We start from the raw sequence: 18,518 nt of genomic DNA, 5'->3' as shown, positions 1-18,518 counted from the left end.
GTTTTGCCTGCATTTATGCCTGTACACATGTGTACTGCCCAAGGAAGCCAGAAGAGGGAGTTGGATTTTCCTGGAGTTACAGGGGATTGTTAGCTACCATAGAGGTGCTGGGAATCAAACCCATGTCTTCTGGAAGAGCAGTCAGAGGTTTTAACTGAGTTCTCTATTCCCACAAATACCTGGAAATTTTGCCTAACGAATGCTTACTGTGTACTATATGCTACAATATTCCATATTCTGGTTTTCTTCATTCTGCTTCTTAATAATGAAACCAATATTAACCTTATAACAAACATTTTCATGTTTAAAAAGACAACATTAGCACAGTTTATTCTACCTTTCTTTTCTTGAAAGCAGAGTCTCTTATCTCCCAGGGTGTCACTGAGCTGTGTAGTCAAGGATGACCGTGAACTTGTGACAACCGCCAGTCCCCATCACTACCTCCCAAATGCTGTATGCACTACCATGTCTGGCTTCATATAGTGCTAGATAAACACTTCTACCAACTAAGCTACTATACCCTCGGTCCTGAAAATTCTGAACCCTGGTGGATAGACAGGGATTTGCTTTCTGGGTCTCTCTAATTGGATTATTTACTACAAAGTTTATAACTCTAGAAGGGAATATAATTTATGATAACAACTCAATAAGGACTTTTGAGCAAACAGCATGAGTGAAATATTCAAGTCTTGAGAAATGAAGAAAAGAGGAGAGCTACTCATTAATATCAAGAGTACTTAACAAATGAAGAGACCGTATGCTCCTTTCTGTTTGTACTACAAACATTCCCAAGACAACCCTTTAGAGGATATGACTGAATACCTGAAGATGGCTCACACAGAAAGTCCTAACTCTCAAGCACCTCTACTCTTATCTTCTTTAAAGGCACAAGTTTTATATCTAAACACATTACTCACCCTCTCTTTCCACTTTTGGATGGTGGGCCATTTCTTCTTTCATTCCTAGGACCTGAAAAATTCCTTCCTGCTTTTGGTGGGCCATTGTTGCCACGACGATTCTGTCTATCAACTCCAGGTCTCTGACTAGAAAAACTTCTCTTTGCTATTTCCCTTTTTGGGGGTAAAACATTCTCTCCAGCCTTTACCACTGTTTGTGAACTCACATCAGCATTTTTCTTTTCATCCCTCTCACGCCTCTCATTAAAATCACTACTTTCAGAAGCTGTTTCCCATTCTTCATTTGCCTGATCTGAAGAGTTCTGATTAGACAAATCTGGTGTCTTATTTCCAGAAATCTCCCCAGGGGTGTTAACTGGTTCTTGAACGACATTATTAACTGTGCCATTTGTAGTTACCAACACCTCACCAGTTTTTGAAGCAGCCTCTCTCTCTCTTAGCCGTCTAAATCGAGGAGGCTTATCCTGTCTTGGTGGTCGGGTAGGACGTTGCCTTCGGGGCCTCTCTCTAGCTGGGTCAAATTTTCGCTCAAATTTTGGAGGTCGTCTATCTGTGGGTATAGGCATAAATTGCTCCTGTCTTCTTGGTGGCTCTCCATCTTCAGGTTTAGGAGGTTCTGTTTGCCTTGGGTTCCACTGATTGTCCCGATAAGCAGGTCTTCTTAAGGTGGCAGGACGTGATGGTCGGCCACCAGGATCCCTTCCACCTCGTCTGAATGTTCCTCCTCTACCTCGTCTTGTAGGTTCCCCTTTGGGAAGGAAACCTGGTTTAGATTTATCCTCATCTCTTATGTAAGGTTTTTCTAAAGTCCTATTATCTATCCGGACTTGATTTTCAGGCTTAAAAGATTGGGGCTTGATAGGTTTTTTGTTTTCAGGACGTTCCTCTCTTTTGGGAAATTTGCCTTTGCTTAAACTATCCTTGTCACTTGCACTTTCATGAACTTCACTGTCTGTGTCAGTCTCTGAACCCCTCTGTCGCCTTCTTTTGGGAACAACCTCAAAATCGGAGCTCTCACTTCGTGTTTCACTTTCTTCTCGTTGTCTGAGAGGTCCTGAAGGCCCATGTTCTGTTCTTGGTTTACTGTCTCTATACTGAGGATAATCACGAGTGTGCCCTCTCCCACCTCTGCCACGACCCCCGTAAGAGCCTCTGTAGCTTCGACCTCTGGAATAATATTCTCCCCTGCCTCTGCCTCTGTATCCTTGGTCTGGAAACCAATCTCTGTCTCTAGTGTCTTTCCAGTAGGTCCTAGGAGGTAAGGGGGATTCTTTTTTAACTGTTGGTCTAGAATCTGGTCGTGGTCGCTCTACCCCAACATCTTTGCTGATGACTTTCTCAGGCTGCTTTTCTTCTTTGACTGTTGGTGCTGCAACACTTTGTTGGTTTCCAGTTTTAACTGCAGGCTCTACCTGGACACTAGGCATGGGTTCCAAATGTTTCTCATCTTGAGATGGCTTCTGAGTCGAAGCTGAAGTCTCTGTTGATGGCAGTTTCTCTGGTTCTGGCTGAACTGGTGGTGGAACCAATGACTGTGGCTGAACTGGTGCTGGAGGTGGTAGAGGAGGAGGAAAATCTTTCTTTTCTGTTTTTTCTGTTTTAACAACTCTTTCAGTGACCTTCTCAGTCTTCTCACCTTCTTTCTCCTTCCTCTGCTCCCGCTCCTCTTTCATGTCTCTAAGCACAGGTTTTTTAATAGGACCTGACCTTCTCACAGGCCTATCATTACCTTCTTCTCTTCTGTTGGAGCTAGGTCTTGGACCCCAACGAGTTTCTGATTTAGATTTGTATATTTTCTCTGGTTTAGGTCCTTCAGAAGATCGCAGAAAGCCATCTTTTCTTGGCTTCTCCTCTGGCTTTTCCACAGTTTCTTTAGAATCAACACATCTACTGGTAACCTTAGTAATGCTGACAGAGGGCTCACTTCTTTGCTCCTCTGTCTTTTGAGCATGGTTAGATCCATGGGAAACACTTCTTTTCCGGGCAGGTTGACTTTCTAGTGCCGAGATCCGCTCTTCTGGAGGAGTAGGTAAGCTCTTTTGATCAATTACTTCAAAACAAGCAGACTGGTTATTTGTATCAACACGGTGAGGTCTTACATCCTCCACTGATTTGCTTAAATACTTGTGTCCTTCTGTTTCTGCTGAGTCTCTAGCAACATCTGTCTTTGAATGAGTCTCTAGATGACTATGTTCCGCAGAATAAGCAGCAGTAATTTGCTCATGGTCCAAAGTAGGTTCAGTCCTGTGATAAGAATTCAAAGGTATAACCAAAAAACAATCTTTCCTACAAGTACATGTGTGTATCCCACCCCCACATTAGTTCCGCAATCTCCCATATTTAAATTATAAAGAATAAAATATAAAACAATGAACCCTAACCATAAAGAGCACTGTTATTCCTAAATAAAAAGTTAAGCAAAGAGGAGAACACAGCATGTCTATATAACTGAATGAAGAAAATATGATACACAGACATGCAATATGAAGCTCTCTCTAAGCTCTGCTATAAAATGCTATAATTGCAGAGTAATACTGCCTTGTACACTTATCTGATGGGTGTTACAACTTCCACTAAAGAACAACAAAAAATGCTTAGACCATGTAGATATGAACTTCTGATGCACCAAGACAAACAATTTTCTAACTAATATACAAGAGCAAGCCTATTCCAGATGATTATGAATAATTATGCAACATAATCATTAAACTACATCCCACAAAAAAATCCCACTCTGGCAGTAGATTATATTAGAGTTCACCATCAATGGCCCCATTACAAACTATCATTTCTCTTTACCTTGTGGTCTTACATAATTTCTCTGAGGACTGAAAATGTCTATCATTTTGCACCACTACAGAATTTTATTAACCTACTGGCCAGACTATATAAAATAGCATACTTCTTTCTTACAAATAATGTAAAGAGTTGTTTTAAAACAATCTATTACTAGGTTTAAGTATCTAATTCAGTTCAAAAAACTTGTTTACAACTAGCCTATCCTTGTTGATTTAAAACAGATACAAGAGGAGAAAACATGTCCAAAGATAAAATGAATCACATGAATAGGACATCAGACACATGGCTTGGTCCTCAATCAGAGTATCTTTAAAAGGAAAATTCAGTGAGTGTAGGTGAGTATACATGTGGTGCGTGCACTCGAGCAGTGACAGAGAAAGGGAAGAGCCTGTGTCATGTATGGTACATCTGTGGAAATCAGAAGACAATCTTTAGCAGTTGGTCCTCTACTTCCACCATATGGGTTCCAAGCATCAAACACTGGTCATAAAGTTTAATGGTAAGCACCTTTGTTCCTGAGCAATATTGTTGGCCCCCAAAATGATCTTCAGAGATACTAGAAAGTTTTCTTCTTAAGCACAATATTCTAATAATTCTTTGATCATTTAAATAATTTATTACCTTGCATCCCTAGGTTCTTCAGCTGACTTCGGAGTAGCTGCCTGCTGAGGCTCGGCATGATAGGGATCTGACCCCCACATCATTCGAGGTTCAGAAAGGGAAATTCCATGATCTCTTGCAGATCGAGCTATATGCTCAAATGACTCAGAACTGTTTGGTGACCCTTCCATCTGGTCTCTTCTGATTAGTGGCTTAGGAGGAATCATTCCTGTAAGAAAAATTCACACATACAAGAGAGAACTATATAAAGTAAGAGACAAAACCATGATAAAAACAGACTGATTGCTGTTTAAAACTGTTTAATTAGACAAAATGAGGGGAAGGAGGGGGTAAAAGGACAGGACGATGACACACAATGAGTCCACTTTACTTTAAAAGAAAAAATTATGCATGTTAAGAACAGCTAACGGAAAAATAGAGATCAGAATCACACCAAAATGACAAGTTTTGGGAGAAAATTATTTCCTACAGCAAATTTCTTTTATCCTAGTTGCTCAATATCCTATTAAAATAGGTAATTCAGCATTAAAATACTGTAGATTTAGTATCAGGTGAGATTTAAAAGCAAACAAACACATACACAAACTGTTCAAGATAGCCCTGAAGCACTCACTATTTGGTGGCTCAAGCCTTTTTGGTCCTGAGATTAAGGGCATCTGCCACCATGCTTTAAATCAGATATAATTTGCAATTAGCTTTTTATTGTCTAAATTGTCTACAGTATCATATTATTATTATTATGTTTTATTTTAAATGGATCTCAACATGGCTCACTTTTCAGCTAACCTAAAGAAATTCAAGTGTTAAAAATAATAAATGATGAAGGAACTCAAAAGGAAGGGACACATATGTATAGATAAAATTCAAATGCTGAAATATTTGGCAGAGTAAGAATACTAATAACAGGTTTTATCAAGAATAATTTCCATCTATCTCAAAAAATTTAAATACATCTATAAGATGGAAACAGCTAGCATTTTGTTCTTGTCAGACTGCTGGCACCAATGCCTACACTAAAAGCTCTAACTTTATAATAAAGACATAGAGCTCCTAGGTTCTAATATATTTCTAATACTGAGAATTACGACGAAAAGTGTGTGACAGGACAGAAAAAACTCTTAAAAATTGTAAGTAAGTCACATCATACTGTCACTATCAACATACCAGGATGAATAGGTGGAATATCCATAGCAGGCCTTCCTGATATCATTCGAGGATCCATATACGACTGCATCATGAGCCACCTTGGATCAAAACCCATAGAAGCCAAATGTTGAGGGTGGGGCTGCATTGGCTGATAAAGAGGTCTGTGTGGTGGAGGAGGGACTGAACCATTGGATGGCTGTGAAGGAACAGTCTGTGGAAGGACACCTTGCTGCTGCTGCTGCCACTGCTGCTGTTTCATTTGTTCCTAGAAAAGCAAAATCACATATGTTCAAGTTTCTATTTATGATCAATATAACCAAATGTATTTGAAACCAACAGTGTTTTATGATATTGAAAGACAAAGACAGTTAGAACAGAACAAGTTACAGTACTTTCAAGATATATATGAATACTGCTTAACATAAAAAAAATTACAGTGAAATTCAAAGTAAAACCAATTCTCAACAAGTGTACTGAAAAGAAAAAAATTAAGGGAATTTTCTATGCTTTACATGTTTTAGGTTTCATATTATCAGAAAACTGAACAATAAATATTTTCCATCACACATAGGTGGCGAAGGATTTCTGGTTTTACTATTACCTGCTGCCGCTGAAACCGTGGTGGCAATGATTTCTGAAACTGCTTGAAATAGCCCGATAATACAGCAGGTCGGGGCTGAGACCCTGATTCAGGTTCTGCTTCCTGCACCATTTGTGTGGTCTCCTTTTCACTGCGATTGCTGTCCTGTCTAGTGAAAATTGGCTCCTCTTCTGCTCAAAGAAACAGGGTAAGATAATCGTATCAAACACATGTTGCTTTCTACCGTGACAAAATGAGGCACAACACACTTTAAAGAGGAGAAAGCACTTCTCTCTAACAGTCTAAATCTTCATTTTATAACCTAATATTGAAACCACCACCAACAGACCATTAATTATCAAAAAAATTCTCATGAAGCTGGACGCTACACAGATCATAGATCCAAATCCTTTATTACACAAAAATATATTCACTTCACAGTAAACACTCAGTCCTAATATTTCTCATTTATATCAATATTAATATAATACTCAACATATACATGTTATGAACTACACAAAAACCAAGTAACCTATATGTATTAAAAAAGAGCATAGAGTAAAGTGTGGTAGTGCATGCTTTTAAGCCCAGCACTCAGAGGAAATAGAGGCAGTCAGAGTTTGAGGTTGGTCTGGTCTACAGAGCAATTTCCAGGGCAGCTAGAGCTACATGCTGAGACTGTTCAAACAAAAACCAATGTATTCCCGCCCCAGATACTGAACTAATGGCTAGTGTATGACAAAAATGAGTGGATCTGAACAATATGAAGACCTCAGAGTGGACCACTAGCTATGATCAAACTAACTTATTCACAAGGGGTGACAAGTATTCACACAAAATCTGAGACATAAATGTTTTATCCCAAGGAAAATCAGCTCCACATATTCTAGAGCATGCTATGTCACAAGGATATTCAAAGACCTGCTTCCAATCTTCACCACTACCAATAAAGTAAAATAAATGAATTTAATATAGAACGTGGACCCACTATCATACCTTTATTACAGTTGTTTTCACTTTCTTGTTTTTCTGTCACAGGCTCTAAAATGGGCTCTTGGGGTTCGACTGTGTCTTCTTTCTTCTGTTCCTTTAACTCGCCCTCTTTTTCCTGTCCTCTCACCCTTTGCAGCTCTTGCTCCTTTTCTCTCTGTTGTTCTAACTCTTTCTGCTGCTGTCTTTCCTTCTCCATTTCTTTCTGTTTCTCCTGCTCTTTCTCAAGTTCCCGCTCTCTCTCCCTTTCTCGTTCCTGTTCCTTTTCTTTTTCAAGTTCTTTCTCCCGTTCCCTCTCCTTCTCTCTTTCCCTTTCTCTGAGTTCCTCTGGAGATGGTTGCTTCTCTATGACACCGAACTTCTCGTCCAGCTGTTTCAGTTTCTCTGCACATGCTGCCTTCCTTTGTTCCTCCATTCTTCGCTCTTCCTCTTCACGCCGTTTACGAGCACGCTCCACTGCCGCAGATATTTCAGATTGTTGTTTTCGTCTTTGCTTCCAAATTTCATCATTATCAGGTACTTGAGGCTTTGAAGGAAAAGGGCCTTGTCTTCCAGGTACTTGTCGATCTGGAGGTGGGGGATGCTGAAAGAGCAAGATACAAAGACGGTAAGTCTTTATTTGTGTATGCGTGTGTGAACAAACCTGTGGGAATCAGTTTTCTTATTATTTCACTATATGGAGTCCCCAGAGTGAACTCAGGTTGTTTACCTTGGCAGCGAGTACCCTTACCCACTGAGCCCCCTCATTATCTGGAGTACTTTTTGTGACCAATGTTGGGTACCATAAAAATGGGGGAGGGGGAGAAGGGTCTGTTGGGAGCAGTGAGGGAGGAAGAGAAATGAATTCTGCTTCCAAAGCATATACATTAAAATAAAAATAAACAGGGACAGCAAGATGGCCATGAAAGGTCAAGGAACCTGCTGTCAACTCTGACAAACTGAGTTTAATCCCAGGTCCCACATGGTAGAAGCAGAGAACTGATTTCCCAAACTTGAACTCTTGAGTTTTGCATGTGCATAAAACTCAGGAAATTAAAAACAAAACAAACAAAAAGAAATAACATAGAAAGTATTAACTCTAGACAATTAACCACATCAGAAGGGGGAAAAAAACCCAAATATCCATTCATTGTGCCAGGCATTACTACTCACTCAGACTATGCTAAGATAAAAAGGCACAATGAATTTCAAAATATCAACTTAGAAATAAGGTAAGTTAAGTGTATTCTATGATAGCAGTTTGCAGACAAACTGCCTTATCGGGGAATGTGTTAAGATGGCAACACTCTGGCCCCGAGAATCTGAACAAGAAAGGACTAGAATGAAAGATGCAATGGAGAGGGCTGCCAAAGAAACTGCCCTGAGTAAATTCTCAAAACTCAGTCTGGGAAGAGAGATTTACAACTGAATCCAGGACACAATGGAAGAGTTAGAGGAGCTTCTGAGTGATAGGGAACATGTAAATGGCTGCCCTTAGAAGCAAGGACAGCAGGAATGAAGACTACTGGTGTGGAAGGAGCAGCTATCAGCTGGGTGCTTCTCATTCCTTAATGAGATGCACACTGTGCTTGTTAGATTCGAATGATGAAAAGAACTAGAGAAAAAAACATGCCAAAGCCACAGAGTGAACAATGTACAGTTGTTTTATAAGCTACAAACATATAGAACCACTTCATCAAAAGAAAACTGTAAATAAAACCAAACACAGCATATGACGCGCTAACACTTATGTAAAATCTACCTGTTGTGCAAGCAACTTGGGAGGTGGTGGCAAGTGTGAAGGTGGTCCACGTTCCTGTAATGAAAAACAAAAGATTAAAAAAAAATCACCCCAAATATTTATGGATGCACTATACTAATTTTCTTAATGAGAACACAGGATTGTTCATAGTCAACCAATCTCCCCAGTCTTCATTTTAGTACAAGTATTATCAGTCGCTGTAAAATTAGCTTTTACAGAACCACTCTCCATGCTGCCATTTCATTAAGGTAACAAGCAAACCCACCACACGAATGGTAAAAATTTCCTTTTCCTTTCAAAGACGGCATGCTTGCTTCTTTTAGCTTAGCAACAGTTGAGTTCTTCCATCTGTTTTGTACAAATTCAAATATATATAGCCTACCACAATGATTCCTAATTAAGAATTACAATGAATTTCTTGAATATAGTCCCTCTTTCAGTCTGTAATGTAGCTATTGTTACACTCTCTCAACTCATAGATGAAGTCAAAATATACCCTTTCTCCATACAGTTCTCTCCTTTCACAATCTTTGTTCAGAGTAACCCAGGTGTTGCAGAACTCCATTTTCTTTCTTTCTTTCCCTCCCCCCAATCCCTAGATGCGGTCTCTTTGTATAGCCATGGATGTTTTGGAATTTACTCAGTATATTCAGCTGGCCTAGAACTCAGATATCCACCAGCCTCTGCCCCTGAGTGCTGGGATTAGAGGCACATGGTTCTATGTTCTATATATGATTTCTCTACAAAGACAATGTAGTTTCTCACACACAAGTATCAAGATTTGTAAAACATTCAGTAAACAGCAAAGCACCTCATTTTATTTTGAGAAATTATCCCTCTACCCTGAGACCTGACTTGATTAAGAAGACAAAAGTGAAGCCTCACTTTTGGCTTAATAATTTTAGCTACTATATCAATAATTCCAATTAATAGGCAATAAGGCAGCAAAATTTCAGGCTTACTTTACAACAAGGAAACACACAGTCCCAGTCAAGTACTGTGACAGTTCATCACCCATGAGGGCAGAGCCCAAGCTAGAGGCAAGACCTTGTTTCAAATAAAGAATAACACAAAACTACCAACACCATCCCACCCCTGCCCACAAACTACATAAGCCCTTTTCCAAGTCCCTCCAAACTCTGACCATAAGATTAATTCATTCAAAATAATGACAAGCATCTGGATGGCCCCAACAAACCTGATTAAATGGAGGTCCCTTCCCATAAGGACTTTTTGCTACTGGAGGCTGAGCAGGTATCTGAGAAGATGATTTAGTGCCAGAAGCTTCATCTATTTCTTTTCGGTTTTCTGTCCCTTCCGATGTTTTTGAACTTTGATCTTCACTAAAGATGCAAAATGGAGAAGAAATAAAAACCCCGAAAAACAAACAAAAAACAACAACAAAAAAAGCAAAGTCGAAGAATTAAATCACATGTAAATGACTTTTCTCTGCGTAAAAATGTTCAACAGATGATTTCAGGGGAAGAAAATATATAAGGCAATGAATGGGTGGTTTGTGACTTCATGGTGTTAGTTCACTAATACAATACACTCCATGTTTCCTTAGTGGCTTGAGGACTAGTTAGCTCAAATCAAAGTGTAACTAACATAGCAATATGGCAGCTGCTCAAACTGGATACTCATCCAGTGATGTCTTCTCAAAAAATTATCACCTGAATGTACATAAATACATATATATAAAAAAAAACTTTCAACACATCACAGGCATCTCACAGATGACTGATCATGAAATTATAGCATACCATAATGCCATGACCGAGAAAATTAACAATTGGGCATGTAAAAGCCTAACTTTTTGTTATACGTCAACCCATATATTCTTTACTTACATGCCCTTGTAAGAGAAAAAGAGAGAGAAAATAAAAGGGCCCAATTTTCCAAAGCCCTAAAATAAATAATAAATGAATAAATAAATAAATAAATAAATAAATCTAACCATTTGAAAGTTACAGGAGGGGAAAAAAAACCCCAAACCAAAACAAGAACCTAAGAACCTGAAGCATTTAAAGCAGTCTAAGAACCTTTCTTCAGTTATGCCAGTAAAATGGTCCCAGAAACACCAAGTATCCCAACATTCTTTTGAGAATTTACCTTCTAAGAAATGTCTTAATTCCTTGATTAGCTGTACTGTGTACTATATTAATTAGACTTAGTAATCACTCCCCTAACTCAGAAATACTCCAGGAGAAAAATGAAGAAATTCTGTCTACAGCAAAAACAAACGAACAAACAAAAAACCCCAAATGTCTATGAATGAAGCTTCTTTGCACAAACAGTTCATGTTGTATCAAGAAAAATCACAGTTAATAGCAAAAATGTCATGAGAGTTACCTGCTGTTCTCTTTAGGACTACTACTTCCTTGCTCATCATCATCACTGAAATTAAGCTGTTCTGTATAATCTACTTCCATCTGAGCACCTGTTAAATGAATGAAAATTTAGAATGGCCTTATAACACCCATTGTGCTAACATAAACATCTATCAGTTTAAAATGCTTAATGAATCTTGCTTCTTACCTGCCCAACCTTCATCAGCTTCAGCATCTAGGTTATCAAATTTATCAAGCTCCTTCAGTTCTGATGCACTAAGAATGGACGGGCGCTCAGGCTCAGAAGCCCATGAAGGAGGAGGACCTCTTCCTCGAAGGCCTCTAATAAATGGGATGGCAAAGAAAAAAAATGCATAAGTTTAAATTATATTGAAGCAAGAGTATTAAAACACGGAATTTTGTTCAATTCAACATTAGTGTTTTCTATAGCAAGATATACACTGGTCATGAGATAATTATAAAGAAATCATTATTATATAATAGGTAACTTAAATAGTTCAAATATTCTTTTACTTAAAAATGCATAATTAGTAACATTATTTACGAAGATGCTAAAAATCTCATATTAAGCAGAGAGAAGAATGGGGTGACCAACATCAGAAGAAAAAGGGAAAAATAATTATCACTGGTTTTAGGATCATGATTTCATGTATGCAAAATTGTGTCAAGTAGATTTTTCAAATACTGAACTATTTTAAGTAGTTAATTATTCAACAGCAATTGACCTTTTGAGACTAGAAAAATGAATATTCAACATTCAAAAAATCTTAATATGCACACATTTCTTACTGGCTTTGTTTAACAGTCTTACTTGTTTGTTTCGGATAAAGAAGGTGGGAACCTCATAGGACCATGCAGAGGAGGATATGCCATCCTTGGGTACTGTTGAAACATCTGTGAAGAAAACACATTTAGTAACTTACATATACAAATTCAGTCTGAGATTTTAAAATGTAACAAAGTATGCATAGTTAAAGCAAATGATATGAATAATTAACTTTGTTAATATAGACACCACTTGTCCCCACTAACTAACTATTGTAGCAATGAACCATTTACAGGAACAATGATACCAGAAAGTCTTCTTTGTTTTCAAGGTAGCCTTGGTTGGCCTGGAACTTGCTATAAAAACAGCTGGCTGAGAACTCAAGGATCTTGACTATCTTAAAGGCATGTACACTTCTGTTCCACCCCCAGCAAATCGTAAAAGAAAAAGTACTAACTAGGGCATATGAAGAACCTCTGTATCTCATTACTATAATGACAGTTTATGCCATGAAATGAAAAATGTAAGAGCCACAAATTCATAATACATAAACCCCAGAAAGCCTTATCCAAATAGGAATTTTTGAGTAAGACAACTGAAACATTGATAAAGAGGAACTCTCTTCAGGTTACAGAAAGGGAAAGTCCATAATCAAAATTAGGGAAAGAGATGGTAAAGGAGCACCCTGAAAAACATTAAGCATGGCACAGAAAACAGGTTCTCAGACAAGTTACTACACAAGATGACATAAATTAAGACCTGAAAAAAGGCCAAGTTGATTTTTGTGGGATCTCAGCTTTGAAAAGGAAAGCTTATAGGGAGGGAGGTTGGAGAGCAGGGATTCATTCTATGATCTGGAAGGGAAAAGTGTGAAAAAGTACTTCTGTAATTATAGACACACACAAGCCAAATGATGTAAACAGTTATGTGTCTTAAATATTCTACATGTACCCTGAACAAGATTAACGTTTGCTAAAAGATTTTTTGTTGTTTTTTTGAGACATGTATATAGCAACATAAAGCTTGAGAAAGCTTTAAAAAAAAAGTTCTAAACAAACAAAAAAATAGAGCTAAACATGACTTCCTAGTCTTTCACGCCAGTTTCAGTACAGAAATGCATCTTCTGCCAGCAGCCAGTATGCCATGAGCTAAGTTGCATAGCAGGTTCCCATAGTCTCTCACAGAGGCAGGGGTACAGGGTAAAGGTACAGAAGTGTTTTCTCAGTTGCTGCCTACAGGCTTAAACTTCTAATGCAAATTCCCTCAGCATGTTGCATGGTGAATTTGGGGTTTTACTCATGCAGACAAAAAGGTTGCAGATATGAAGGACAGATTCAAATGCAAAGAGCCTCTAAATGGGTCACAGTGTGTGTGTGTGAAAATGCACATAGGCTTGGAAAAGACAAAGGGCATATAAAAATAGTTTTAAAAAATAAAGTCCTTAAAGAGGGAGTAAAGTTATGCAAACGAAAAAAGTTACATAAACATTAAAATAGAGTATGGATCTTGTAGGTTATAGTGTTGTCCTTGTGAATTTTTTGGCTGCTAGGACACACGGGATTGTGAGGAATGCTAAATTAAACCAACTTATATATCTTGAAAATGTCTTGACTTCAAAATTTAAGTAAAAAAGTGTATTATTCCTTTGATGAGGAGAGGTCATGTTTTTATTTTCACAGAAAATGAGACAATGTGGATTCATCCTGGGTTAAAGAAAATCAGGTTTAGTCAAGGAAGAACCCTGAAATCCTGACTACAGTCCAAAATAAACCTTAAAAAAAAAAAAAAAGACATGCGATGTGTATTTAACTGCTGAAACACACACACCCATCATCATCACCATCTTTGGCTGATTTATGTACAATGCACAGTCATATATGTTACCTTTAAAAGTTTATGCATTTTTAGAGTAAGGGAACCAGACAGCAATGAAAACGGATGGTACAAGTGATCCAACATCCAAAACAGCTGCTGGGTGAGATGGCCCAGCCTCAGACTACTCCAGCTGGTATTTGATCATTATCCCAATTTTCTCAAGGTTCCCACAAAGATAAGAGTGCCCACAAGTAGTTTAGAATGACATCCACATTCCCACAAGATTGGTTATGGAGGTTTGTTATCGTTTAAGAAGGGTTGGTCACATATTGTTATTGGTCACAGTCAGGAAAAAAGTTAAACAAAAGTGTTAAATTCAAAGATGTCTTTCTAAAGGAAAAAAGATAAAAGGGTAGATTTTTGAATCTACTTTAATCCAAAATACCCAGCTATTAATCTCAAAATATTTTACACTGGGATAGATTTTACTGTATTGATATAAACTTAAAAGTTAGAATAGTCTAATCCCAGCACTTAGGAGGCTGAGGTAGGCGGATCTTTTTTACTGTATTGATATAAACTTAAAAGTTAGAATAGTCTAATCCCAGCACTTAGGAGGCTGAGGTAGGCGGATCTCTGTGAGTTCAAGGCCAACCTGGTCTACAAAGCATGTTCCAGAACAGGCTCCAAAGCAATACAGAGAAACATTCTTGAAAAACCAATGTTATAAGCCATGTTGGCTATGTTTTCAAGCTCATTCATAGATATATTTCGATAGACAGATGGTCTTCAAACACTTCAAAGACCTACCGAATACGGCATTTAATATGCCTAATAACCTAAAGCTTTTCATGAGAGTGAGACCATGTCTGTTCCTGAAAGCACTAATCTGCTTCAGAGAAGATGATGGGCATCGAAAAAACTTTGTATGGAGTTCTCTCGCTCTCGTTTTTTGAGACAGGGTTTCTCTGTGACTTTGGAGGCTGTCCTGGAACTAGCTCTCATAGACCAGGCTGGCCTCAAACTCAGAGATCCACCTGCCTCTGCCTCCCGAGTGCTGGGATTAAAGGCATGCGCCACCACCGCCTGGCTAGAGTTTGCTTTCTTTATGGCAAAAACTAGCTATGTGTGCAAAGAAACTGCCCTTGATTCAACTGCTGACAGATTTCTCCAAACTATAACAGCAGGAAGCAAGAGAAAGCAACTGCTAACCTTTGTCAAGAAAAGATAGGACAGTCCTTCTAAATTCCCTGTTTCTCAGAAATATCCTTCAGATATACCAGACCTGTAGGTTATAGTGGGATGCCCCAATGTCATAGAAGAACTGTCCAGACAGCCTGATGTCCTTGTCATTAGGTAACATCTCACCTTTCTGGGGTTGTTGATGGAGTTGAAGACTAGATGGTTATAATTAACTTTTGCTAAATTATGAAATTATGATAAAAGTGTCAATTAGATGTAATGTTAGATTAAAGATAAGATAGATGGTATTTTCTCTAACTTTGCCAAATATAAATGGATTGGATATTATAACTGTAATTCTTAATAACTGTTTTTGTTATACATAATCTATGTTAAAGCTAAAACCTTTTTATTTAGACAATAAGGGGGGGAAAGCTGTGGAATATTTCTTTACACTGTGTGAATATGCCGCTGTAATTGGTTTAATAAAGAAGTTAACTGGCTAGAAGCTGAACAGGCTAAGGTAAGGCAGGAGAGCCAGACTAACAGAATGCTGGGAAGAAGTGCAGACTCTGGAGTTGGCGGGCGCAGAGGGAGCAGGAGATGAGCATGACATGTTAATAAAGGTACCATCATGTGACAGAGCACAAGTAAGTAATGGGCTAACTTAAAATGTAAGAACTAGTTAGTATCAAGCCTGAGCTACTGGCCAAGTATTCATAACTAATAGAAGCCTCAGTGTGTTTATTAACACATGATTAATTTTATGTGACTTATGGCTTAAAATTCAGAGTTTGTCGTACATCGATTGCAGAAACAATTCCTAAATTCTCAATATATATTTGTGTTAAAAGTTGTTTGCATTTTATAACTAATGGAACTTTTTCAACCAGAATCAGAGGCAATTGATACTGTTGCCTCCTTCTCTTTCCTTTGCTTTGACATTCCAACATTCACACCTGGAAGCTCAAAAATCTATAAGAAAAATTTAAAAATTGGAAGGCAATAGTGCAATCACTTCTTAAGATCAGGTCAATTTATAATATTTAACAAGTCATCACTTTGCTTCTCTAGAATAGTTAAAACATGACAGGAAGAAGGAACAGAAGCACATACAACTTGAAACAATTCAAAACAAGAAAAAGTACAAGAGACACAGGTACCCACAAGTAACAAGATCCCTAACAAAAAATGATCCCAAAAAACTGATTATTGCCTGGATCCTAACAATCATCTAATATTTAAGAATTCATTTTTTAAACTTTAGCAGTGTTTAATGGCACTATGTACTTACCAGGTGGTCTCCTTTCAATACAAAATAATTTAAAACCAAAATCCAGAATTGAAATATAGTATTCAGGATTGCTTTAGTAATCACAAATCACAGAGAATGGGCATTTACCACTGCTTTTCTGTAAAAATTAATTTAGGTAGGCATAAGAGTGTGCCTATAGCCTCAGCACTAAGTAGCCTGAGACAGGACTAATTTTGCAATCTACTTGAACTTCACACAAATCTTGTCTCAAAGAAGACCACACTATAGATTTAAAAACTTAATTAGAATTTAAACAGTTTTTAACTTTATTTTCCAAACCATGAGTTATCCCTTGGACAATATAGTAAATCCTATGAACCTCTTTTCAGAAAAAAAAAAGTTTTAAATCCATAATCCAAAATACACACTGATGATACAAAGAACTATTATACTAAAATTGTATTTCCACAATAAATAAAAGTTGTGCTATGACAATATATGTGTTTCTTTTGTTTTTGAGGTAGGGACTCACTACGTAGACCAGGCTAGTTTCAAACTCAGTGCTCTACCTGCTTTTTCCTCCTAAGTACAGGGAATTAAAGGTGCAGGCTACCATGTCTGGCAATACATGCTTATTTATTTTATTTATAATAATATTTATAATCAATGTTGAGTGTAATGTGCTGTGAAAATATGTGATCTCTACTAATGATAAAGTTACCTGTGCTACTTGTAATTTGCTTACTTTACTAAACTCACAATTCATTTTTAGTTAGATGGTAATGAGACCAAGACCCACACTGTTCCCTAGTACAATTTTCTTCTTGAATCCCAGAGCAGAATTTTTTTTTTGACTGTTCGCATGTTTGGCAATACTCACATATGGAGGCATCATAGCTCTATACGGAGAAGCAGGGGCAGGCTGTTGTCCATTCAGTTTGGCCTGTGGAGGACCACAAGCTATCCTCTTCTCCACCACTTTGAGAATATCATTTTGTTCTGACGTTATAGCCATGCTCTCATCCTGGCCAAGTTGCTTTTCATCCTGATCAGAGGAAGATGAGCCAGCAGACTTACCACCATCTCTCCAACAAGCAACATCTGGTATGGAGAAAAAAAGGAGTAAGAAAATATTTAGTAACATAACAATGACACCACCAACCTAAGTACATTTCAAGAAAATATCATCAAGTAAATGCAGTAAAGAAGTTGGGGAAAACTCAATTTGTGGGTCTGCTAAGTCTCTGAATGCATTTAGGCAATCTAGAGTCATGGCTTCCAAAGCAGAAAGGTTATACCTCAGGCTGCTGTGACAAGCCATCAAAGGAGGACTATTAGGATCTCTATGAAGCTTTATCATTGTTTCTGAGGAGGTTAAAAGAACACTAATCTCATTTGGTCTATTGTCAGAAGTCATGTTTCAAGATATATGAGTGCTCTAGAGGGAAGTAAGGTGAGGTGCATTTCAGAAAAGTTGATGAAGGTGCTCAAATCCACTTACTTTCAGTCAACTATTATTGGTTACATGGGCCCAGAGGAGGCATTCAGTGAAATTACCTTGTTCAAATCCTTAACCATGTAAAATCACTGTGTAGTTTTTAAAAAGATTATTAAAAGAGATAGATAAATATTCCCCATTCTAGAAAAAAAGGCCAATCTTTTACATTAGTCTATCTTTCCATCACTTATTTTGGGAAGACATGTCAAGAGCAATACCAGCAAAAGGGGCTGTGGGAGAATCCTTTATAATTTCTAAGTGTCTTTTGGATTCCTATCCTTCAGAAGCAGTGGGAGGTCATATGTTGGGTTCAGTTTGTTGACTCACGATACCAAGTTTATTTAGGAGGCAATAAGTAATTTCTGGATCAAAATTCAACCAACTGCAGAAATAATGGAGCTGACACAACTTCTAGTATGAAGGTTACAAAAATAAAAGTAGATGATATAAGGGAGGCCTAAAATATAAAATGCAATATAATATTCAAACTATGAGCCTATAAATTTAGTCAGAGGAATGCCCTCAATATAGTCTGTTGGAATGTTTAGTGATGACAATATGAAGCTAAGACATTTACATGTCTCTCAAACATTTCATACTTGTATTTTTAATTTCTGCTTTGTAATGTATACATAATACAAAATAATTTATTTCCTCAGTTTGAGTTCAGAAACCAAGGAACTGTGGAATACAAACCAAGTAAAGAAATGGAAAGATCTTATACATGGGGGAAATGTGCTGAAAAACTTGTTATTGTAAAAAGATCAAATATATGGCCAGGCATAGTAGCATATGCCTATAACCCCAGACCTTGTGAGGCTGAGGCAGATGCATGCACACAAAAAGAGGGAAGGAAA

General features: G+C 37.7%; 1 protein-coding gene across 1 annotated transcript in view; it reads right to left on the bottom strand.

The window, feature by feature from the left end:
• Positions 1-18,518, bottom strand: part of Prrc2c (proline rich coiled-coil 2C) — a 71,851-nt gene that overhangs the window by 31,244 nt on the left and 22,089 nt on the right. Inside the window, 11 exon segments of the mRNA XM_013114306.3 lie at positions 918-3,161; positions 4,338-4,545; positions 5,502-5,748; positions 6,085-6,254; positions 7,060-7,636; positions 8,795-8,848; positions 9,993-10,137; positions 11,147-11,234; positions 11,333-11,466; positions 11,957-12,039; positions 17,044-17,264. Coding sequence (XP_012969760.1) covers positions 918-3,161; positions 4,338-4,545; positions 5,502-5,748; positions 6,085-6,254; positions 7,060-7,636; positions 8,795-8,848; positions 9,993-10,137; positions 11,147-11,234; positions 11,333-11,466; positions 11,957-12,039; positions 17,044-17,264 — 4,171 coding nt within the window.

Source organism: Mesocricetus auratus, unplaced genomic scaffold (genome assembly GCF_017639785.1).
Source record: "Mesocricetus auratus isolate SY011 unplaced genomic scaffold, BCM_Maur_2.0 Super-Scaffold_100676, whole genome shotgun sequence".
NCBI lineage: Eukaryota > Metazoa > Chordata > Mammalia > Rodentia > Cricetidae > Mesocricetus > Mesocricetus auratus.
The sequence above is the reverse complement of the archived record's forward strand: the minus strand, read 5'-3'. Positions and strand labels throughout refer to the sequence as shown.